General features: G+C 39.1%; 1 protein-coding gene and 1 long non-coding RNA gene across 2 annotated transcripts; both read left to right on the top strand.

Moving 5' to 3' along the window:
• The first annotated feature begins 8809 nt into the window (after nucleotides 1–8809).
• Nucleotides 8810–24269, top strand: LOC132986833 (gap junction alpha-8 protein-like). The gene is given in 9 exon segments (XM_061053486.1): nucleotides 8810–8940; nucleotides 9516–10777; nucleotides 13629–13631; nucleotides 18424–18465; nucleotides 20350–20474; nucleotides 21364–21672; nucleotides 23593–23719; nucleotides 23838–23868; nucleotides 24000–24269. Coding segments are annotated over 8 exon segments (1950 nt in total). The 5' UTR covers nucleotides 8810–8940; nucleotides 9516–9530; the 3' UTR covers nucleotides 24066–24269.
• LOC132986834 (uncharacterized) lies at nucleotides 22627–23477 on the top strand. The gene is made up of 2 exons (XR_009675552.1): nucleotides 22627–22726; nucleotides 23294–23477. It is a non-coding gene; the product is annotated as an uncharacterized LOC132986834 (long non-coding RNA).
• Nucleotides 24270–24865: the final 596 nt, after the last annotated feature.

Raw genomic sequence — 24865 nt, 5'->3', positions numbered from 1 at the left:
GCTGAGTCCCCTCACAGACATGGGGGGTGGTGGGGCGGTCAGTAACAGGACGTGGGAAGGGGAAACCTTAAGCACAAATGCAGGTAGTGAGTCCAAACAGTCCGATATTCTCACCATTTAAACAAACTGCTCTTTTTTTTTGTAATCTCACCAACAATCATTTTGTTTCTAACTCTCCAACAAACTGTTCGACAATAGCCGGCAAAAATATTTACAGAGGGTCAAACTTTAAAATTTCAACCAACACGTTCCTTGGTAATGATGACGCATTTTACTTCTTAAATGTTCATGTCTGTGACTGTTTGTTTTGTGTGTCTGTTCCTGTAGTAAAGTGTGTTTAATCACTTTATTCTATCCATTTTATATCAGTATTCAAACAGTTCCTGTTGTTTCTTATCCATCATTGCACTACGGTCACTTTATTCATTTCAGTATTTACCTTTTATAGTTATATTATATATATTAGTTCTGTTGTTCCATTATTCACCATGCACCTTATGACTTATCATTTAGTATTTGCCTACTTGAACATAGCTGTGTTTACATCTGTTAGTCCGATCACTGTCCACTCTTTTTATATTTTGTATTTTAAGTTAAGTTTAAAGGCTTTATATGTGATTTTTTGATCCAGCAGATGTCGCCCTTGAGCACCAGCATGAAACCAAAACAACGCACGCTGCATTGTTGTGTTAGCATGCTAATGCTAGCGATCTTTATTATGCTCGTATCTTCACACTGCATGTAAATTTACCTGAAATGAGCGCGATCTAGAAACACAGTTAAGCAGTGAGTACAGTATGTTATTCTTCTTTTCTCTAGTCCCTCAATTAAACAACTTTTATACACGAGGGGAGGAGTCAGCCGGCTGTCCTGGCGATGTAAACAAACTGAAGATAGGACTCTGAAAACTCTGAAAACATCACAGACAGTGGGACTCGGGTGTTACACCCATTGTAGACAGTCATGACTCACAGAGTTATTTTCAGAGGATATACTTGATTTCTACATTTAATTGTGAAAAATCACATAGAAAGACTTTAAGCTTTAAGTTGTATTTAAATTGACACTTTATATTTCATCTACCTGCACTGTTGTTAATTTACTGCTCTGTGTGTCTCTGAATTCCCCCCCGGGGACAAATAAAGTTTTTTGAATTGAATTGGCTCTGCACGTCCCAGCTCTAAATGACCCTTCATCGTGAGACACTGGCCCGGTCCAAATTCAACAAATCTGAAAACAATGGTGGAACCGAAGTCCAGCTGATGGGCGACAAGAACTCTGCCCTCATTGACACAATGACCTATGACCTATGACCAGATATGACACCTTTTTTTTTAACCTGAGTGTAAGTGTATGCTCTCAAGTCTGTGTTTTTTGTGCGAGTACATTAAAGCATATATAACTCATCCTAACTGACAAATATCCATTTTTTGCCTCAGATCACAGGTTCTAGCTCCTTAACTGCAGCTTTTTATCAACCTTCATCATACGTTTCCGTTAACTGATACTGAAGTGAATGGTCGCTGTGTCACAGATGTTTACTCAGCGATTTTTGGATGCCTTGGTGACTGGTTTAAAACTTTCTCACCACCACAGGAAAGAAACGATTTGTCGGTTCTCAGAGGAAATGAGAAATTGACGGAGAAGAATGTTCACACTTGAAAATCAAAGACATGGGTTTACATAAAACAAACAAACCTGCTGGTAAATTGTGAGTATCTTGGCGTCTATTAGCTCGACTCAAAAACAAAAGAAATGTCTGTGAACAGATGACTCATGAAAAAACAAAAAAGGAAAAAGAAAAAGGCTTTGTAAGTGAGGCAGTAGGTCACCAGGAAGACAAAGAGACTTGATGGGACTCACACATATGGGTGAAAAATATGTATGGACTTATGTCGCACGCTAAACAAACAAGAGTTTAGAAACAAGTGAATCTCTGTCTTTAAGCATAAGCCTGATGCCATTGAGGTCTTAGTGTTGTGCTATGTCATGGGACTCGGCGCTGCCCCCGGGTCATGTGGTATCTGTGAAGGGCATCGCTGATACCATCTCTTTAAAGCCACTGTGAATGTCTCCTGTCTGTGTATGTGAACCCACGTATGACACAGACAATTCATCTGAAGCTCATGTGATTAAAATAGAGAGTAAAGAAAAAGAAACAGAACCAACGTTAGCTTGGAATTTACACATATTTGTAAAGACATTTTTTTTTAAATATTTGCTAAACTTAGTATGTTTTTCATTTACAGTACGGGTTGAAATAAATGAAATATCTTTGTGTTTATGTATCAAAATATATATTTAAATATCGGGGAAAAAAAACCACTGAATTTAATTTGTAACTGCCACCCAACCGTTAAATCAGAAACATGTATTTTTGAATGTTATAATGCAGTAAGAGCAGTAGATATATGGGAAAAGTAACAAGTGATATTAAAGTCTTTATATGTGATTTTTCACACTTAAATGTAGAAATCAAGTATATCCTCTGAAAATAACTCTGTGAGTCATGACTGTCTACAATGGGTGTAACACCCGAGTCCCACTGTCTGTGATGTTTTCAGAGTTTTCAGAGTCCTATCTTCAGTTTGTTTACATCGCCCGGACGGCCGGCTGACTCCTCCCCTTGTGTATAAAAGTCGTTTAATTGAGGGACTAGAGAAAAGAAGAATAACATACTGTACTCACTGCTTAACTGTGTTTCTAGATCACGCTCATTTCAGGTAAATTTACATGCAGTGTGAAGATACGAGCGTAATAAAGATCGCTAGCATTAGCATGCTAACACAACAATACACCGTGAGTTGTTTTGGTTTCATACTGGTGATCAAGGGTGACCTCTACTGGATCAAAAAAATCGCATATAAAGCCTTTAAATGAATCATTTGCACTGATTTGTGAAAAAGTCAGTTGCTGGTGATAGTGTGCACTCTGTGTTTTTGCCCCTGGAGTGAATCCAAACTTAAATGAAAGGCGAGGAATTATTTTGACTTCAGTAATTTTAGTCTTGTCATCTGAAGCTTTAAAGTTTAAATTTACTCTCTGCTCATTCTTGCTCAAAATGTCTGTTCTCCTTTGTGTTAGTGGACAGGCTCAAATCTGCTGCTTCTAAGTCCTCTGTTGAGTAAATGATGCCCCCTATCAGCTTCAATAGATTACACATATCAAGCTGAGAGTATGTAATGCATGAAGGCTGACAGTTTTGTATGAACTCAGCACTTTAAGCGTACAGCCAAACCCGTAAGACGTTCACTGAAAAACATCTAAAAGTAGAGCTTTAAGTACTGAAGCTGTACTTCATTTATCAAATTAAGACGGACATTTCTCTTATTGCCAAGAAATGTCAACGGAAAGACCACAACCAAAAATGTTGTCAGAATTCCTCTTAGTATTTTACTATCACATCTGATGCACTTAATCCCATTTGTTCTGGTAGCATATTCTGAAAAAAAAATCAAGATAACTTGTGTTTATTTAAAGCTTGTTAAAAATAAAATTAAAACTCTGCAGGGCAAGTTGAGAAAACTGATAATAATGAGAGTCAACCAACGATGGTAAAGCTACAGGCTAAAAATAACATTCATCAAGATAGAGATAGATAGATAGATAGATAGATAGATAGATATAGAGATAGATAGATAGATAGATAAATAGATAGATATAGAGATAGATAGATATATCTATATATATCTTAACCTGAAAAAAAGATTTAAAGAATACCCCCTAGATGAATCAAACTTAAACTGTGCAATTAAAAAAAATAGACTTATACAAGAAATGTACATAACCCGTGCAGGGATAAAAATATATGTGACATTTAAACAAGAACCTAAAAACAGTTGAGGAAAATAAAAAATCTGTAATTAGACCTTCTGAAGTTGTGTTGTTTATATATGTACAGCAATGTTTAAAAGGCAGATAGTGCAAAATTATCAAAAAACAGACATTAAATAACAGGCAGTGCAAACATTAAAGGTGCTATTTAAGTAATTGAGGTGATCATTAAAGTGTCCAACTAGAGGCTGACTCTTGGGACAGCTGTGCAAATGGAAAAAGGAAGATCAAGGCGTGTGTAGTGGTTAATGTCAGCAGCCTGATTTTCTATTGGTGTATTGGTCGCACTGGTTTATAGTACGCAGCCCACTTTAGAATAAGTTACAGGTATTAACAGTGAGCCTTGTACACAGAATGTTATTGCAACTTAGAGGATGTAGACCAAATCTTTTTTTTCCAGCAACGCATTTCATTCCCTTTTTAATAGATGAACGTCTGTTTCATTTAGCTGATAGACAGTTACATTTTCAGTCTTTCTATTGTATGTATGTGTCTAAGTGTGTGTGTATGAATACGTGTATATGTGTTTATATTTTATTTTATTTTGAAATTGTGTAATTTGATTTGCTCAGTTGATTTATTTGTCTCTTAAGAGGTGAGGTTCCTTGTATAAGCCTGTTGGCTTCTTGACCTCTCCTGACACACCTTCTATGTTTTGTTAATCCTATTTTGATGTATTCTTATATGTGTGCTAATAAATAAATAAATAAAATAAAATAAAAACTGGATCAAGACAGATAAAAAAATGGGTTGCAACTTGGGCCCCTGCTGAGAATTGAATTTATAACAAGAAAGCCGTCAGAAACTACCATGGACCTTTCTTCTAGTAAACATGTGTCAGATGAGGACTGATGATTATTATATGGGAAATCAGTAAAAACAAAAACACCCCCCCTGCAAAGCGTTTTCTTCAGGGAGTGGCGGGAGATGTTTATTATGTAAAAGGCCAACTCAAACCAACCCCCTGCCAACATTTGTCAGAATCACATAATGCATATTGTTAGATGAAATTCATGTGCGAAATCGAAAAAATCGCATCGATAAGGCGAGGTACGATGTATGATTTCAGTCACTTCCTGCTTTTCAAAGGCCCTGCGTGCAGGAAGCGCGTGGCACCACCGCGCCGTAGGCAGATCGACACACGATATGTTTGTTAGCGTGTTAGCATTCTGATTAACGGCCAGTTGGTGCCCTGCTTCGGAGGTCTAATCTGGCCTCATGCCTCACTGCACGTGCTCAATAGAGTCCGCACCCTGCATCATGACATCATGTCTTTGTGTGAAATCCCGGTGCCATTCACGGGCCCACCGTGGGGCTTAGCGTGCAAGCATCCACTATACCAACACACAGGTCTTTAAAGGGAGTCCTGTGGTCCAGCAGCTCAGTGGATACACCCTGATGCCTCCACAGAGCTCAGAACATGGCTTCCATCCTCCAACACAACGGGATAAAGCCCATGTGCATTTCAAGGCCTAGAGAGGAGAGCGCATTTTGAGGGACACATTTTTGGTGGAGACATTATGCTCCTGGATATTCAGTATGGGGGACAAGCTAAAGCTATCCAATCAGCTAACAATCAAAATTGAAGTTCTTGGATGCCGTGTCATTAAGAGAAAAAAAAACTTGACGAATGATTCAACATGACAGGATAGTGCCGCACACCGGTTTCTGCTCTTAGATTACATCATCCGTTTGCTAAAAGCGGTGGGATCAGTGAAGCTCAGTGTGGAGGCTCAAACCCAACAGGTCAGAGAGCAGACATCAGGAGGTGAAGGCTGGAGGTCACCAGCCTAGTGATGTCACCTGAAACTAAAAACACTATTGGCCAGGAGGAGAGTTTAGGGCTGGCCGCCATAACACGGGCAGATACATTCATGATTGATAGTTTTTTTCATTTTGACCATTTTAACATGTGACTTGTCGTATAAGGTCAAATCCATTGTCCAAATGAGAAGTAAATGAAAATACGTTAAGACCAGGATTAAGAGAAGACGCTGTATTTCTCTTTCTCCATTGTAATTCTCTTTTGTAATTGTCAATATACTTTTTTTTATAGGTCAGTCATTCCTAAGAAAATATTTCTCACAATGGAATGCACCAATGAAACGAGTCCAGTGGATCTTGCAGCACCAAAATATTTTCGTTTTAATTTTTCTGGATTAAACAGCACTGACCTAAGAATGGTCTTTAAGTGCAGTTTCACAGAATTTGGTTAAATTGAACAAATTCATTAAGCAACTAAATGCATAATATATATATTTTTTTTAAATAAAAAGCTTCAACATAAATTCATCAATAGTTAACTTAAAAAAACAAACAAACAAAACATCAACATCTATGATAAATAAATAAATTATGTATGCGTTTTTAATAGTGTCAAAATTAAAATATCAAGCGGTGATGCACATCAGACTTCAAAGAAAATGTGTTTGTTGAAACTTTACTGGGTCTAAGGAGTATAGCACAATTGTGGAAATGAGCTTGTGCAAAGGGAAACGAGTAAGCAAACTGTCTGTTTCAGACGGCTGTGTATTTATTTGGTTCTTTCCTTTAATTTGGTGCATCAGTGGTTTACCGGCAGAACAAGTTTCAACAGTTTAGATAAAAAGACAAACAAAAGCAAATAAACTTTGACAAAGTTCAAGTTTACTGTTTAATGAATGTATTAATCGCCAGCACAAATAAATAGTTTTGCTGATATACATCATGGCTTTTCATAATTGTGAGTTTCTGCATTACAACACAATGTGTAGCATTATAATGTATAGAACATCAACATCCTGCTGCTGACATGCTGATACAGGCACATGGAAACACATATTCATTCTTCATCTTGAAACCAGCTGAAAACGTTACAGAGCACAATGACGACCTGTTTTTAAGCAAACAAGCCACGACAACCAAAAGTTAGATTGTGTCTGAGCTAGTTCAAATAATGATGTCTTAACTTCCTGTACTTCAAATAAAATGTCAATGTTTTTTTATCTAATATGTGCACTACTTATATAAGAGATTATTATGTATAAGATTCTGTTCAGCAATGAGAAACATAATATTTTGTTGTAAAATATACTTATCAAATATATTCAAGTATTGAGAAAAAGTGTGAGTATTTGATTTGATTTACAAATATATATGTAAATATATATTCATAAAGTTATCATGGATAATGTTTTTTGATCAAAGCCACATAAGGAATAGCAATTAATTTAAATATGTTAACATTTAAGACACACACTTAAAACTGCAGCAGTTTCTACTTCATACAGTTTATTAAATTAATGATTAAATTAGTTCATTTAAAAAAAAATATGAAGCTTGAATTGTATCTTTGCTGCATTAGGATGATTATAAATATAAATGACTTAATCTACAGTCTCCTCCTGATAAACATATAATCAGGAGGTGCATCAGACTTTTATTTCTGATCTTCTGTGTTCATCACATCTTCACAAACACATTTAAACAATCTATACCAATAACAATCTAACAATCAATGTGACCCATCATGAAGGATTCATTCTGCCCAAATGAAAGAACGACTGAATTATACATCGTTTTTGAGAGGTTATTTGGGGTGATTGATTGTATTTGTGCAAACCTGGAGGTTATTTCATGAAGGGATTTGGAGATACTTAGACAGTGATAACACGCCTCTGTGGGGGCTCTGCAGCAGCTTTTCATCTGTTCAAACATCTGTGGAATAACTCACACATCAAAGATTGTTACTTATTGTTTTTGTTCCCCGAGCCGGGAGAGTTTGACTAACAAACCTATTAAGAGACATTTCACTATGTTCCTTTCACTCAATGGCCCACATTCTTCAAATTCCAGCTAAGTGACACGGATATGATGATACACAAACACACACACACACACACACACACGTATAAACAGAGTTTAGTCCTCTACTATGTTAACACTTAACTGAATGCAAAAACTGTTGAGAATACTTCACCACAAATAAAATGTGTATTTTTTTTTTAATTAGCAAAAGATCACAACTATTAATAAAATACAAAAACTTGTTTTGGTGTTTTTGATATTTAGCATGTCCATAAATTGAGAAATACTTAATATGTGGTAATATGTGGTCGGTGTGATTTTGGCTATAGCGTCGAATGAATAACCATGAGCTGTTTTTACTTCCACAGGATTTGAAATATTGTAAATATACCTTTTTTTTTTCTTCTTTTGGGGCACTGATGACAAAAATCTTGATGAAAAATTTGGATGTTGCTCAGTTTGTGAGTGTTTTATAGATTTTGTTGCAGATATTGAGGTCTGGAAATCTGAATGGAATATCATTTTTCTTGTAAATGCATGCATGGCTTAAAATGATTCTGTTGTGTCAACTAAAGCCAGCTGTTTGTATGACACACTAAAACAACCGAATTGTTCAGATATTTAAATCAAATGAGAAGGCCACACCACTTTTTAATAAAGTCCAACATGAGAGCACTTATCTGATATTTACCCAGAGCAGAGATGAACCTGCTGCTGCCCGTTCTGAATAATTGTATAAACAATGATGTGCAGTGTTAACGCATCAGGAGACAATTTTCCCCTTTATCTGCTCTCGAGCCGATAGGTCGTCCCTGACCTGCCTCTCTGCTCTAACACTGGGGCATGGCTGCAGGATGGAAATAAATCAGCTGCTGTTTGTGGTTTTTTTTTCACATACTGTATCAGTGCTTCTACATACAGTATATATATATATATATATATATGTGTGGGAAGTGGGAAGTTGGGATGCACATAGCTGTAGCTGCTCTGCTGTGGACTCGGTGCCCCGGCAGTACAGTTGTCCATGTTGGTGTGGGAGCCCCGAGGCCTGCTCCCATACATCCCCGCTCTGGCCCTGTTGATCCTATTGTCTCCCGCGTCACCACACGTCGCCCGGCAAATAAAGGCTGTCTGGCTCCAAGCTTAAATATTGCAGCAAACTAAAAACCAACCATCAGAGCCGATTCATTCACATCTGCTCAGTGGGGCGACAAGGACGGGGCTTTAGTTCGGGAAAGAGGGCAGAAAAAAGTTCACTTTTCTCCGCCGGGTGCCAAGAGAACGGGACAGGACTCAACTTCTGCCGGAGCCGCAGCTGTGGCAAGTTGCCCATTTGATAACATTTAACAGATATCGAAACCCTAAAAGAAGACGGAACTATTTGTTAATGATTGATTTGTTTATGAATCTTTATGAAGGGGGGGGGGGGGGGGGGGTATTCTGTGGAGCTAGAGGCACTTTTTATTTGGTTTGCTACACAGGTAAATGTTAATCATGATAAAGGGATGAGAGCGAGCAGCCTGTCAAAAGGTAAAACTAAAGTTAAGAGTTTTAATGTGATATATATATATATTTTTTTTCTATTTAATGAAAAGTTGATTTAAACGCCCCTCGTTTGACGTTTCAAATCGGCCTTCTTACAATTTTCGACTAAAATAAAATGTGCTAGCATGAAATTAAGGCTTAGGCTTCATTTTTGACATGTTTAAGTTTTCCTCTTCTATATTTCTTACTTTTCTCCCCTCCCCTCCCCCTCCCCCTCCCCACCCCTCCCTGTCCATCCCTACGACCCCGCCCTCTCTCTCTCTCTCTCTCTCTCTCTCTCTCTCTCTCTCTCTCTCTCTCTCTCTGCACCCTCTGTGTCCCCTCTTCCACCCCACCCTTCATTTTTTCAGTGCTACGGACCGATCATGGGTGACTGGAGCTTTCTGGGTAATATTTTAGAGGAAGTCAACGAGCACTCTACGGTGATCGGCCGGGTGTGGCTCACGGTGCTCTTCATCTTCCGCATCCTCATCCTGGGCACGGCGGCGGAGTTCGTGTGGGGCGACGAGCAGTCCGACTATGTGTGCAACACACAGCAGCCCGGCTGCGAGAACGTGTGCTACGACGAGGCCTTCCCCATCTCCCACATCCGCCTGTGGGTGCTGCAGATCATCTTCGTGTCCACGCCGTCTCTGGTGTACGTGGGCCACGCCGTGCACCACGTCCACATGGAGGAGAAGCGCAAGGAGCGCGAGGAGGCGGAGCTGAGCCGGCAGCAGGAGCTGAGCGAGGAGCGTCTCCCGCTGGCGCCCGACCAGGGCAGCGTCCGCACCACGAAGGAGACGAGCACAAAGGGGAGCAAGAAGTTCCGTCTGGAGGGGACGCTGCTGAGGACCTACATCTGCCACATCATCTTCAAGACTCTTTTCGAGGTGGGCTTCGTGGTGGGCCAGTACTTCCTGTACGGCTTCCGCATCCTGCCGCTGTACAAGTGCAGCCGCTGGCCCTGCCCCAACACCGTGGACTGTTTTGTGTCTCGACCCACCGAGAAAACCGTCTTCATCATCTTCATGTTGGCCGTGGCCTGCGTCTCGCTCTTCCTCAACTTTGTGGAGATCAGCCACCTGGGCCTGAAGAAGATCCGCTTTGTCTTCCGCAAGCCGGCGCCGGCCCCGGCCCAGGGCGAGGGCTCGGCGCCTCCTCTGCCGCTGCAGGGGAAGAGCCTGCCCCCGCTGGCCGTGCCCTCCCTGCAGCGGGTCAAAGGTTACAGGCTGCTGGAGGAGGAGAAAGTGCCCCAAATGACTCACCTCTACCCGCTGGCTGAAGTCGGCATGGAGGCGGGCAGGGGGACCCCGCCCTTCCAGGGGGGGCTGGAGGAGAAGTCGGAGAAGGTGTCGCCCATGGAGGACTTCTCTAAGGTGTACGACGAGGCGCTGCCCTCCTACGCTCAGACCACCGAGACAGGGGGGGTGATATTACACGAGGAGGAGGTGCAGCAGCCTGCGGAGAAGGAAGCGGAGCGGGTGGAGGAGGTCGCGGACGAGGATGTGGAGGTAGAGGAGGCGGCGATCGACGATGGGGTGACCGTGGTGGAGGCGGGGACGGAGGCCGCCGATACAATAGAAGACACCAGACCGCTGAGCCGACTGAGCAAAGCCAGCAGCAGGGCCAGGTCAGACGATCTCACCGTATGAACCTGTGAGAGGGAGAAACACAAACACCTGCGTTCAGCTATCGTTCAACATAAGAGAGAGAGCACACACACACACACACACACACACACACACACACACACACGCGCACACACACACACACACACACCTAGCTCAAGACAATGCAACATTGTTGAACAGGCAGGTCAAAAAAAAAAACCAAAGTAAAAACAGGCTGAGATTAAGAGCTTTAAAAACACAGGCGACAACTCGAATCGATGAAAAAAAAAAAAATCTTTGTGTTTGTGACGAACCAAAATACCAAAAAGTAGAGACAGGAGGAGTAGGTTTTTTTATTAAGCGTGTTCTTATATTTAAAAATGTGTAAGGGACACATGCAGGGCGGGGGGGCGGGGGGGGGAATGTTTTTACTTGATGAAAATCAATGTTTAATTTTAAAAACACCTTTTTCTATTGAAAGAGTTTTAATCATACACAATGGAGGGGTTAGACATTTTTACATGGGGGTTTGAGTAGATAGGGGAAAGAGAGAGTTAGATTATACTTGTGTGTCTACAAACCTGATATTTCACTGTAGTTAGGCACCGACTTTCATTTCCATTCAGACAGCGACAGGTTGCATGTGCAGTAAAAAAAAAAAAAAGCTGCACAAAGCGGAGCAGGGAGGGCTCTCGCTTTACACTCACTGCATGATTAAGTGCCGTTACATTTAAAGGTAAGGAGCTCTTTGAAAATGGAGAAGTCCAGTTTCAGGAGAAGAGCTTATCTTTCATTTTATTTCGCACATTCAAGAGGTAATGACTCCGAATGTGCAAGGCCTTAAACCCCCCATGACACACACTCATCTGTGCATCCATTTAGCAAAAAGGATTCTTTCAAGTTAACAAGAGATGTGCATCACTATCAGAGCATTTCTCTCCTTTTTCATGTTTATATACCATGTAGCAGAGCCAGAGCTGAGATAGTGAGGAAAAAACAGACAAAAAAAAAAAAAAAAAGACCACATGTTGAATGTCTTTTTCAATGTGTTTTCTTCGACGTAGATTCGCTTTAAGTAGAACTATGTACTGTGATATTAGTTGTCCATGCAAAAGAGAGAGAGCAGGGCTCATTTTGGTCCCGAATGGAGAATGAGCTACAGCAGCGACCGACCGACCGACCTCAGGCCAAATCCTCTCTTTTCGCGCTGTACAAACAGGCGTCCGGGACGATAAAGATCATGCACCATCAGCACAAAGTATTGTTTGAGGCGAGACAATAAAAGAAAACCAACGCTCATCAATGACAACAAGCATCCTTGAACCTAGCTGTGAAAAAAAATCTTTCGACTTGAATTTGTGTAACCGTAGTGGGTCACTTACCCGGCAAGAAAAAAACACACAATACTCATGACAGCCTTTTGAATTCAGAGGGTAACAAACAACCAGGGGCGACCCCCCCGCTGTACATAACGCCCTAATCTCGTGTCTGATAATGTACATAATGTGCAGTTTTTTTTTCATTGTCTATAGGAAATCACATAAAATACAAATTGTGATTTAACCCCAAAAAATCCCAACAGAGGAAAATTCAAAACGATGAATCTATCCGAGGATAAAATTCATTTTCCTTACAAATCTTTTGCAATTTTTTTTTTTTTTTTTCACATAAAGCGCATAACGCCTGAAGGTATGCAATTAGGTTCATCACAAATCTTCTTCTACTCACATTCTCTGGCTTTGTTTATTGAAAACCCTCTGTGTGATTTTCTGTGCCTTATCTGTAAAATGTAAATTCTCAAATGTTTACGATTGTAGCAAATGCTTATATTTCTCTGGGACCTGCATGAACTTGATGTTTTATTAACTCTTTAAAAAAAATAATAATAAGACTTTCTCATTTTGGCCACCCCCACCCCCACCAGCAAACACAAACACAACATGTTTTGGTTATGTAGCTCAAGAAAGAATTTGAAGTATGGTTATATATTAATGTTTGAAAAAATAATATATTGCATGTTTGCAGACATGAAGTCACATTGTGCAGGTTTATGCTCATATGTGCCTTTGTGTGCACAAACATACACACACACACACACACACACACACACACACACACACACACCTTGCAGTGTTGGTTTTGGGGGTATGATCAAACGGCTCTGGAGAAACTCTGAGAGAGAAGGCAGCTTTGACCCCTTTGTGACCCCCAGCCATCCCTCGGGCCCCCATAATCCAATGCTGTGGAATCCGACAAAGAGAGCCTTCAACAAATATCTAAATTGTTGAACACAGTTTTTTTTTTTTTTTTTGCATTTAGCAGTTTTGACACAATTCAAACGTAATGCTGGTCCTTGTGTAAATGGATAACGTATGATTTTTTTTTGTTTTTTAAGACTGTTAAATTGCCCGTTTGTTTGTAAGAAGACTTACTTAATTTTTTTGAAAGAAAAAAAAAAGATTCTTTTTACTAACTTGTAGTCTTCTTTGCTGATAGATGTTTGGCAGTATCTTCTTTTTGAAATGTGAACCAACGCAATAAAAAGTCACACGTGGTCAAGAAGTGTTGTGTAGGTGTTTCATTGCAGAGTCCACACACACACGCACACACACACACACACGCACACACACACACGCACACACACACACACACACACACACACACACACACACGCACACACACACACACGCACGCACACACACACACGCACACACACACACACACACACACACGTGTTGAGGGACATGAAAATATGAAAATAATATTACCTGATAAACTAAATAAAATCAAGGTTCACAACATTTTATGTTTTGATAAATAATAGACAGACATGTTTTTTCTTTTTTTACAAACACATTAAACTTGTAAAAGTTGGTCTGGAACCCTTACCAAAACCTACCAACTCGGTTGTATTGGTGATTGCAGTCTATCTGTATTTTAAATGCAAAAAGACACAAAGTGTATTCAGAAACCTAACATTTATCTGGATGGGCCAAAACTCTAAGGGTCTGCAAAAGTCCAAACTTTCCACTGCTGTTCCTCCTCTGGCTATAATCTCTTTCAGGCAGAAATAATTGGCTTTGAGTTTTTTTATTTTTTAGAATCAAAGGGGAGATCAACTGTGGTTAGGAAAAAATAAACAAAAGTATTAACATTAGCGCTGCACAATTATTCTCAATTCATCATTAAGGATTTTCAGTATTTGTAATAAACATAATAAAAGTTTAAATTCATTTTTTTAAATTTTTTTTTTGTATTTTTAGAAAAAGGCAAAACTTGAATTTTTCACTCAGCATGCATTCATGTTTGTTTGTTTGTTTATTTGGAGCCCCGTTAGCTTCAGCACAGCGAGAAGCTACTCTTCCTGGGGTCCGCAGGATGGGGGGCCTGGGTATAATGGCCATGCATTCACACTAATTTAAAGCAGTCAGATGTTAAACAGTAGCTTCCCTTAGATTCATTTGGGCCAGTTTGGATCTTTGATATAATTTGGACTCAGGAGAAACATGTTGCAAACACAAGTATTGTGTTAATACTTATTATTGAAGAACGGCAGTTAGAGATAAAAACTGTGAGTTATTTGCACTACTACATTTTGAATAATGTATTTCATTTATATTTCTCATATTGTGCAGGCCTAATTTACATCCTGATATACTTAATAAATAAAAAATACACTCATTCTGCAGGATGGCACGTCTCAAAGAAATGTATGATTTTATATTATAGGAATTTAATCAGTGATTACGTGTATGTCCAGCAATTAAAGTCATATCCAAGAGTAATCTTTTTTATACATTAAACCATCTTTGGACTGTGTGAGAAAAAAAGCGCAGGGATGAAATGCAAACAATGTTGAACTATTGCAGTGGATATGTTCCACTGGGACTAACATGCAGTTCACTGGTTTAAAACTAATGAAACATTTTGATTAAATGGGTTTTTAATGAAAGATTCAGAGGGTGTGATGGTGATGTTGAGTAGTATAGTTACGAGACCACTAGAGGGCAGTATTGTAAAATCGATTTATTTTCCATGATGGGCCTTCCCCTTATACTATCAGTATAACGTAAGTAGACCCCCATAGTCTTTGTGGTGGACATCCAAACATCTAATCAACCTGCAGCTAACAGGAGAAGCAGCTCTGTCCAAAGTATTCAAATTCATTAATGTAGCCTACAGCATTTGATTCATTATGAAAGAATCAAAGTCATACTTAAGTAAACCAAATGTAAGTGCACATTGTCCTTTCAAATAAACAAACTAAACTAAGTAGCACAGAGGCCTCGCGTTGACTCGCTTCCGGTCAGATCAGTTGAATGAAGCGCAGCAAAAAACATAGGGTTGACCCTGGCTGCTTGACTTTGCACACAGCACATAATAAACTTACTTTCCTACCCTATGGTGTAAACTCACAGACTCCTGACCATGCAGCTCCTTCAGACAGTCCTTCTACACTGCTCTCCTTCACGTCCTCATTGAGCTCCATAATAGCGACACAATGTCCTCCACTAAATAAGCACTTAGCATTTCTTTGGCTGGAATCTCTTTTTAGAGGGCACACTGGCTGGAATCAGCCTTGTGTTAATCTTTGCTAGTGCTGCTCTCAAGTAATAAACTCTGACACTAAAATGTAGAAACAAATAACGTAGCCTCTACTAAACTAGAAACAGTTTGACCCTCAGGCATCAGTTTAATTCACTACCCTCTTAAGTCACTAAGGACGAAAATGTCCACTTCCAAAAAAAAAACTGTTATAAAAATAGAACAGATTGATATTGTTTTCTACCTTTTTCTGCATAAATCTCCTAAACAACTTCAGCCCTGCTCAAAACTAACAAACATTCAATCATATTTAGGAATTTAACCCTTTAAATGCCAGTTTGATTACTTGATGTCACTGTTGTTATTTATGAAAAGAAAAAAAAAACACAAAATTTAATTTATTTTCCACATAACAAATATTTGGTGGCTGGGTGATTTTTTTTAAATCAGTCTTGGATATGTCAAAGATTATCCAAAATATTGACTTTGATGCATTGTTAGTTTTTGTGTAGCATCAGATTTAAAATGTAGTTCCCTGTTTGGACACTGGAGGGCGAAAATGTCCAATTTACAAAAACTGATATAAAAATAGAACAGATTGATATTTTGTTCTACTTTTTTTGCATAAATTTCTTAAACAACTTCAGCCCTGCTCCAAAATGTAAAATATTGAGTAATTATCAGGAATTTAACCCTTTAAATGCCAGAATCATGTTATCAAACTGTCATTTAAAGGGTTAAATTCCTAAAAATGATTGAATGTTTGGTAGTTTTGAGCAGGGCTGGAGTTGTTTAAGAGATTTATGCAAAATAAAGTAGAAAAAATATTAAGCCACATGCACTAACACAGAAAAAATGATGGACAGATAAAGAGCAAACATTTGATGATAATGATGCATGACGGGTTTCTCCCACTTGGTAATCAAAGGGAAGGTCAACATAACCACGAGATCATTCATCAAGTGATAACGCAGCCTAACACATTCATGTTTGCGAGTGCATCTTTCATCATTTTTATAATTAGCTAATACATTTCCTGGAAATTGTCAGATGTTTGTTCAACCAAGTATTAGAGCCATGTTGAAGTTTCCTTTTAAATGAGATCATAGCCTCGTGTTGAAAATGTGCAAGATTAAAGTTGTATTTTTGAAGGGACATATGCCACGTCCGCTTCCTGCGCTTAAAGTAGAGCATAGATCTTGTGAAGTTATAGCCTACCTAAAGATGGGTTTCACAAGGTTCTTAATCTCTCGGCTCATCAGCAACACATTTTCACAAGTATCAGGAAAAGATTATGCAAGAAGACTGATGCATTGCCATGACCACAAAGGCAGCTTAATATTTAGAGCTTTGGTGCAAATAAGTGCACACAGGATGAACATGTGTGACCAGAATCATAATGGTTCCAAAGACACTAATGTTTTACACGTTACTGAGTACATGATGCTCGAGATGTCATGGGGACTTTAAATCAGGTGGATTCTTTCCACTTTCAAAAAGCATTTCAAGGAGCTTTGAGTTCTTAGAATCAAGACATTTTCTAAGAATTTCCCCTCAAAGTTCAGACTAGATCCTTGTAAAGATGAAAGTTATTCACAAAGCGTCTTAGCCCTTAAGAGAGATCCTGAGGTGTCAAACTGTGAGGAGTAGTGAGGAGGACTTTTAACAGGAAAAAGAGTTTCTCAAGCTGAGGAGGAAACAGAGAAACGTCTCCAAACACGACATGAAGAATATGTTTGACTCAGATTCGGGCCGAACAGACAAAAATGATTTGTGCAGACATTTCAATCCGTCTATGACTGTTTTCATTACAAAGTGAGACATGCATGTTGAGTTTTTCTACATGCGTTCACCTCCACAGGTGCATCCAATCACTGATTAAGACTCTTTACCTGCTGATGTAACGATCAGCGTGTGAAGAAGCTGCTGCACAAGTGAGCGTCTGATTTTAAAACATCTTGTAGGCTATATACTTATAAAGTACGTCTTACAAATGATCACACAGACGCTAATGTCAAAGTGTTCATAATCACACAATGTCTAAATAGATTCTATGTTTGACTCTCTATCATTTTTTTTGGATTAACCAATCACAGCCTCTGAAAATAGTTTAATAAATTGATAGTTTAAGTAATCTGTCGGAATTACAATACCTTGTTTAACATGTAAAAATTGACATTCAGAATAAACCCCATATATTAAAGGATTTTGTAAATTGCCCATGAAACTCAAAGCTCATTCATCACAACTTTATTCTTGTAAAATTACAACTTTAATCAAGTCAATTTACTGCTTTTAATCTCATAAATGCACAACTTTAATCTTGTAATACTACAACTCTAATGTTGTAATACTACAACTCTAATGTTGTAATATTACGACTTAACTCTCATAATGTTAAGACTTCTCATCTTAGAAGCTCAACAACAACACGATCTCTAATGTGTCTCTAGCTTAGTACTCTGACTGAGAGGACCTCGAGACGCCATGATGGTCTCATGTTGTAGCATGCAGCCCCTCTTACCCATACTGTAAAGACCCGTAAAGTCCCTCCCTCCCTTTTTTTTTTTAGCTCATAATGCTTTCAATGCCGGCTGGGGAAATAGGAAAGCCTAAGGTTACACAGATGACTGAGCAGTCTTTAAGATGAAAGGCTAAATTCCAAGTGGCTTTAGGAGTTTTGTAGAGGAGGCTGCAGTCTTTGAGTGTCTGTAAGTAAACAGAGGGTTTACAACTGGATATTTAAAAACCACACCCAAGCATCTTGTGGAATGCGGTGTGTCTGCATGTGTGGTGAGAACAGTGCAGCTGTGTCTGACTCTCTGGTTTGCCACACATACAAGTGGGCGAAGTCAGAGCAGCTTGAATTCCTGAAGTTGCAATGCAATAGGTTATTTCAGCTTCAGGCTCTACACTGCTGATGCATTTACCTCACTAGACAAAGCTGCCATTGTTAAAGTGATAATACAAACTTCCTTCATTTGATATGAGCTCAGTTTGCATTTTCGTTTTTGGGGTTTCAGAGTCTGCCAAAATAAAGAAGCAAGGTTCATTTTTCATTCACTTTCACTTTCATACTTGATAGCCCACTGAAGGACTTTAACAATTTATGTAATCCGAGGCCTCCTACACATCAGGGGCCGAATTCACAAAGCCTCCTAAAGTCCTAAAAGTTTCTCCTAGTGACAAAATTCTTAGAATCAAGACATTTTCTAAGAATTTCCCCTGAAAGTTCAGACTAGATCTTTGTAAAGATGCAAGTTATTCACAAAGCGTCTTAGCCCTTAAGAGAGATCCTGAGGTGTCAAACTGTGAGGAGTAGTGAGGAGGACTTTTAACAGGATGAAGCATTTCTCAAGCTGAGGAGGAAACAGAGAAACGTCTCCAAACACGACATGAAGAATATGTTTGACTCAGAGTCGGGCCGAACAGACAAAAATGATTTGTGCAGACATTTCAATCCGTCTATGACTGTTTTCATTACAAAGTGAGACATGCATGTTGAGTTTTTCTACATGTGTTCACCTCCACAGGTGCATCCAATCACTGATTAAGACTCTTTACCTGCTGATGTAACGATCAGCGTGTGAAGAAGCTGCTGCACAAGTGAGCGTCTGATTTTAAAACATCTTGTATGCAGGTAAACGAGGAGAGAGAGAGGACATTAGCGCAACAATTTTAATATAATTTACAAACGGTCAGTATTTGGCAATCATCATGTTAGCACCCATACAAAGTGAAAAACAAAACAAAAACAAACAACACCATGTGTACAACCTATCCCACCTGTTTTATTTTACATCATTGTGTTACGATACTGTCCCCATGTTTTTCTTTGTCCTGTTTGCTCATTTACTTTTTTATTTTCTAATTCATTCATTTTATTTACTGACCCTTTTCCTTTTGTTTTGTTTTGTTTGTTTGTTTGTTTTTTGTCTAAATCTGCTTGCAAAACTGTCTCGTACCACAGTTCCCCGCTTGTTTGTATCTCTTTTGTGTGAGTGTGTGTGTATGCACGTTTTGGTGAATAAAAGTTAAAAAAAGAAAGGCTATATACTTATAAAGTACGTCTTACAAATGATCACACAGACACTAATGTCAAAGTGTTCATAATTACACAATGTCTGAATTTCTATGTTTGACTCTCTTTAACGAGTTTTTGGGATTAACCAATCACAGCTTCTGAAAACGAATGTGTCATACCTAGCAACGGGGGTCCGCCACGCCTCCTCACTAAGATAAAAGTTTCTGTCCCCTCCTCGCCCAGAGTCGCTCTGTGAATGTTCCTAAATCACTCCTATAGGCTAAGACTCTCTGAGAGGATTCTCAGGATGTTTGTAAATATACGGGCCCGGGCATTTTGTGCAGAAAAGTAGCCCACCGCAAAAGAGTTTTAGCTACAACTCATCAACACATTGTTCTGAGTAAAGGCTGAGAACAGACACACATACAGAGCACGCTACAGCTAACCAAAACCCATCAGAGCATCTACTTCCTGTGAGGAAACACTGTGTGGGCAGTCCGGGCAGGTTTCCTCTTCAGACTTCAAATGCATGTCAGCTACTCATCCAATAACAGGTATTTCACTTTTCATTTATCTTTACCTTATACATTTGTTGCCTATAAAAACATTCAAACAAATCTGTATTTTAGGGCTAAAGATCAGGTCAAATCAGCAGATGCAGATTCTCTCTACAGGCGAGTACAGGTAGTGATTTTGAGCATCATATATCTGGGTTAGGAGAGGCTGCGATCTTCTTTATAAATATTGTGAGCATTCGTTTGATTTTACAGCAGTTTGAAAAATATAAATCCTCGACATCAGTAATATTTTGATGTTCTGAATTTTTTGTGTTCTCATTTGAACTGAAGTTCTAAATAACATGACAGATGAATAGTTAGTCAACGCATTACTTCCCCGTGAGGCTCTCTTTGAAGTTTAAATATGAATTATAAATGCGCACATTCCAGTACAATATTGTGATTTCATAACAAAAATCATGGTAACGATTTCTCATTTGAGCAAATCATATACACAGTTTTCCAGACAGACACAAGCTTTACAATATCATTTGTGTTTTTAAGGTGCGATGGAGAATTTCTACAAACACACAGGCATCAGGGAGACCTTTTCCCTGATATTTTACATGTTCTGGATTTCCTCACAAGCAGGTAAAAAACACTTTTACTTTGACAACGACTGTGTGTACTGGTCATTGTGAAAAAATAATCCTTCTTGGGGAGAGATGAACGAGAGAGTCTATACAACACTCTCATGCAAACATAAAATGTTAAATGATGGTTTTATACTTTTTTATTATATGGAACTAAAAAAAGGAATATGTAAGGTGTTAGGAAGTGAGCTCAGAAAGAGATCGTAAGGGGGATTTCTTTGAACCCACGGAAAAGCCACGACTAACAGTTTCCCACTGTTTCCATTGCTAAGCTAAGCTAAACGGCTTGCTGGCTTAAGCTTCAAATCTGATAGAGTCTCATTGATCCTCACATTGCATTCTCTGCAAGGAAATATTTCTAAAGTATTGTTTTAACTGGAGTATAGTTTAATGATGAAATGTGTTTAAAGGCTTAATATGTTATTTTTTGATCCAGCAGATGTCGCCCTTGAGCACCAGCATGAAACCAAAACAACTTGCGCTGCATTGTTGTGTTAGCATGCTAATGCTAGCGATCTTTATTATGCTCGTATCTTCACACTGCATGTAAATTTACCTGAAATGAGCGTGATCTAGAAACACAGTTAAGCAGTGAGTACAGTATGTTATTCTTCTTTTCTCTAGTCCCTCAATTAAACAACTTTTATACGTGAGGGGAGGAGTCAGCCGGCCGTCCCGGCGATGTAAACAAAGTGAAGATAGGACTCTGAAAACTCTGAAAACATCACAGACAGTGGGACTCGGGTGTTACACCCATTGTAGACAGTCATGACTCACAGAGTTATTTTCAGAGGAGATACTTGATTTCTACATTTAAGTGTGAAAAATCACATATAAAGACTTTAAAGTTAAAAGAGAATCTACTGAAATTCCTGTTTCCTTTACAGAAGGAAAGACCGTTTTTGCTGAGGCTGGCCGGTCAGTGAACCTGCCGTGTAACAACAAGTCAATCGGCCATCTCACACAGCTAACATGGAACATGAACGAGACTCAGCTCCTGTTCAGTTTCATCCCAAAGCAATCGTTCCACATGACTCCTGAAGCTCAGATCATGAACATGAACATGTCAGATTCAGAGAGCCAGCTGTACGGACTGATCGTAGAGAGAGCCCAGAAGTCTCACACAGGAAACTACACCTGCAAGACCACCACAACGATGGGAATTTGGGAACAGAAGTGGGAACTGATCATTACAGGTGTGCTATTCAATCCTTTTTTTTTATTATAAGATTAGACACATTAGGGGAAAACCTGTTTCAACAGGACAGTAGGAGCAGGGAGACAGAGCGACAGTTGGATCTGAACAGATCACAGAGCTGGCATTTGCTAATAAGTAGGCCTACCTTAACGAACAGTGCAGAATAAACACAGGTGTGACTACAACACACACATTCATCAATCCTCAAAGACACGCACACAAAAGAGCTTAACAGCCATGGAGGTGTGGGCTCTGACTCCTTCATTCTCCTCAGTAAATGAACAATACTCAATGGAGGTACTTTGTCAGATTTATTATTCTCTTCTATTATTCTATAGTGGCTCGAAGTGTTAAAGCCTGACAAACTTTAAGAGACCACACGACTTTCCTTATGAAACAGTGATCTCACTATTTTATAAAAATAGTGCATTACAGCCTGCATGATGACGTTCCTACCATCGGTTTTAAAGTCTGTAATTTGACATTAAAGCCACGGTTAAGTGGTATCTCTAGTGCAGCCTTTCCCAAACTTAAAATTGCCCACTTTGAAATACAAAATAACTCCGGGGCTCGTTATAAAATAAAAGTTTTGACTACAACTATCACTTTCAGTTAGAGTAAATTATTGGACATGACAACATGATATTATGACAAGATAGACACAAAACGTTTACTAAACAATAAACCATGAATAGTCATGACACGCCTTACTAATCACTTAAAGGGTTGACTCATGGTAAATCATCATTATTGTGAAATTTCTGTTATTTTTATACTTGGTGGAGGGCTTTTCGCGGCCCACCTGCAGTACCCACACGGCCCACCAGGGGGCCCGCGGCCCACACTTTGGGAAGTACTGCGCTAATGTTATTTTTTTCTTCTTTGGAGCTAGAAGGGAGCAGATTTGGAATTAGTTGGCAAGTTTGATTTGATTTGTTTATTCTGAACATGTAACATAAAAAAACCAGACAGAAAATAAATAATAATCACAAACAGTGGAAAGTATAATTCATAAAAAAATTTTAAAAATTGGACGCTATGCCATTTTAAAGGTCCCATATTCTTCTTTTTCTGGTTTTATATGCCCTTTAATGTGTTTTCCAAGTGTCCTGTGCATGTTTAGGCACATCTATGTGCAAAAATTCAAAGTCCGCGGAAATGCGGCTTCTCTTACGTCCTCCTGTTAGCTGTAGCATTAGCTGCATGTAACGCTCGGTTCTAGCCCCCCTCGATAAAAATTTGTCAGTGTGACGTCTTGTCAGTGTGAGATCACTGAGCTAAGCCCATTGGCTCGTTGTGGCAAGCCCTGCAGCTCATGTTGCACGCCCGTTAACTTCTGTAGCACGCCCACGATATGTTTATCGCCCACGTGCTGAGCAACTGACCAATAACGACAGAGCGGATCGGCAGACCATTCAGAGCAGACTTGGCCCACGTGGGGTCTAACAGTGTGGGCTCAACAGAGTGTAGCTGACGGACTCAGAGCGTAGAGGGAGCAAGGAGGAGCAGTACATGAAAACAGACACTTTTTTAGAACTTTATCTATTGTGAACGTACAAAAGTAGGAACATAGATTAAATATACGAACCCCAAAAAGGGCAGAATATGGGCTCTTTAAGTTGACAAGCAAACAAGCTGGGTACAGTGAGCACAGACACTGATTCTCAACATTTCAAAATAAAATAAGCCGGTCGTTAATAAAACTAAAGCAAATTAGCTAATGTTGACGAGTTAGCCCGCGCCCACCCAGCACTCAAAGTTGCAATGCCCTCATTAATGCATAACTTTGAGCTTTACTTCAAATTTTTTTTGCATTTAATGCTGCTTAGATTTTATACACAAAAGTCAAACATGAGTTAAAGAACAATTTATCCATGTTAGACTTAAAGTGATTATTAAACACTTCTTTTCTCCACAGACCCTGTGGAAGTTAAACACTGGAATAAGCTTGCGATCGCTTTGGCTGCCACTGTGCCTTGTGTGTGTGGCCTGATCTTTATAATAGGGTTGATCATTATGCTGAAAGTCTGCAGAAAGGGTTCAGAGTAAGTCGCCTCTGTCCTTTTGAACATGTGACTATATGCTCATATACATCTTTAATGCTAATACCATGCTAATGCTAATGCCACAAAAGTATTAACACCATGTCTCTGTCTTTCACAGCACTTGCGTTCACTCTCTCCCTGCAGACATGGTAAATATAAAACATGTTTGTGATCTTTTTATACAGTCTGTAGATTCAGAAGGCTTTGTGGACACACTGACATCCGACTGAGCTGCAGTATGCAAATATCTGATTCTTTGTTCTATTTGTTTGTTTTTCAGCATGAGCAAACAGAGGATATCTATGAAAATTGCTTCGAGAGCCGTAGCAAACCCAGGGCTCATTAATTCAAAGCACTGCCCGGAAATGTAAAGGACAAGAGGAATGTAAGACGAGAAGTGATAGAAAGACGTGTGAAACCGTGCACTAAAGTGGAAATACACACCCAGACCTCAATCATGGTTATTTCTGGTGTGCAGCAAAAACAAAATCCAAGTCCTTGTTTGCATTGCTTTTATTTAAGATTATTACTTTGGACTTTATTTTATATTTTCTCTCTCTGTATGTATAGCTATATACATATATATCTATACATATATATATATAGATATATGTATAGATATATGTATATAGATATATATGTATAGATATATATTTTTTACATAATTCTCCACTGCTCACTCAATTAATCTACTATATGTAACAAAGAAAATAATCTTTACTTAAAGCTGCATAGAAACATTTTCTGCCCAGTATAACCAATTAAAGATTTTTTTTTGGTTGGGGTGACTCTTCTTCCTCTTGTTGATATTTTCTACTCCTTTAATGTGCTACAAATGTTCCACTGTGTCGACCTCCAAGTTACTAACTCAGTCTTTCTGGAATTTGTTTCTCAGCTGGTTTTTTTTTTAGATCTGTGTTTCTTTTTTGATACCTACTTCCCCTCAAACAGATTATTTAAAGGACAGTGACTGCCAGGCCAGAAAAAAAACAGCCTGTTCAAACAGCCTATAACTGTACTAAGAAAAAGTGCAGCTTTAAAGGATAGGGGGAAGTTGTCCAGTCAGTGTTACTGTTGATGTGTTTACCAGACAACTTTTTCAGTATTAAAGAAACTTATTTTTAAATCGAGCTAAACGATGTGGCA

Source organism: Labrus mixtus, chromosome 13 (genome assembly GCF_963584025.1).
Source record: "Labrus mixtus chromosome 13, fLabMix1.1, whole genome shotgun sequence".
Classification (NCBI taxonomy): Eukaryota; Metazoa; Chordata; class Actinopteri; order Labriformes; family Labridae; genus Labrus; species Labrus mixtus.
The sequence above is the reverse complement of the archived record's forward strand: the minus strand, read 5'-3'. Positions and strand labels throughout refer to the sequence as shown.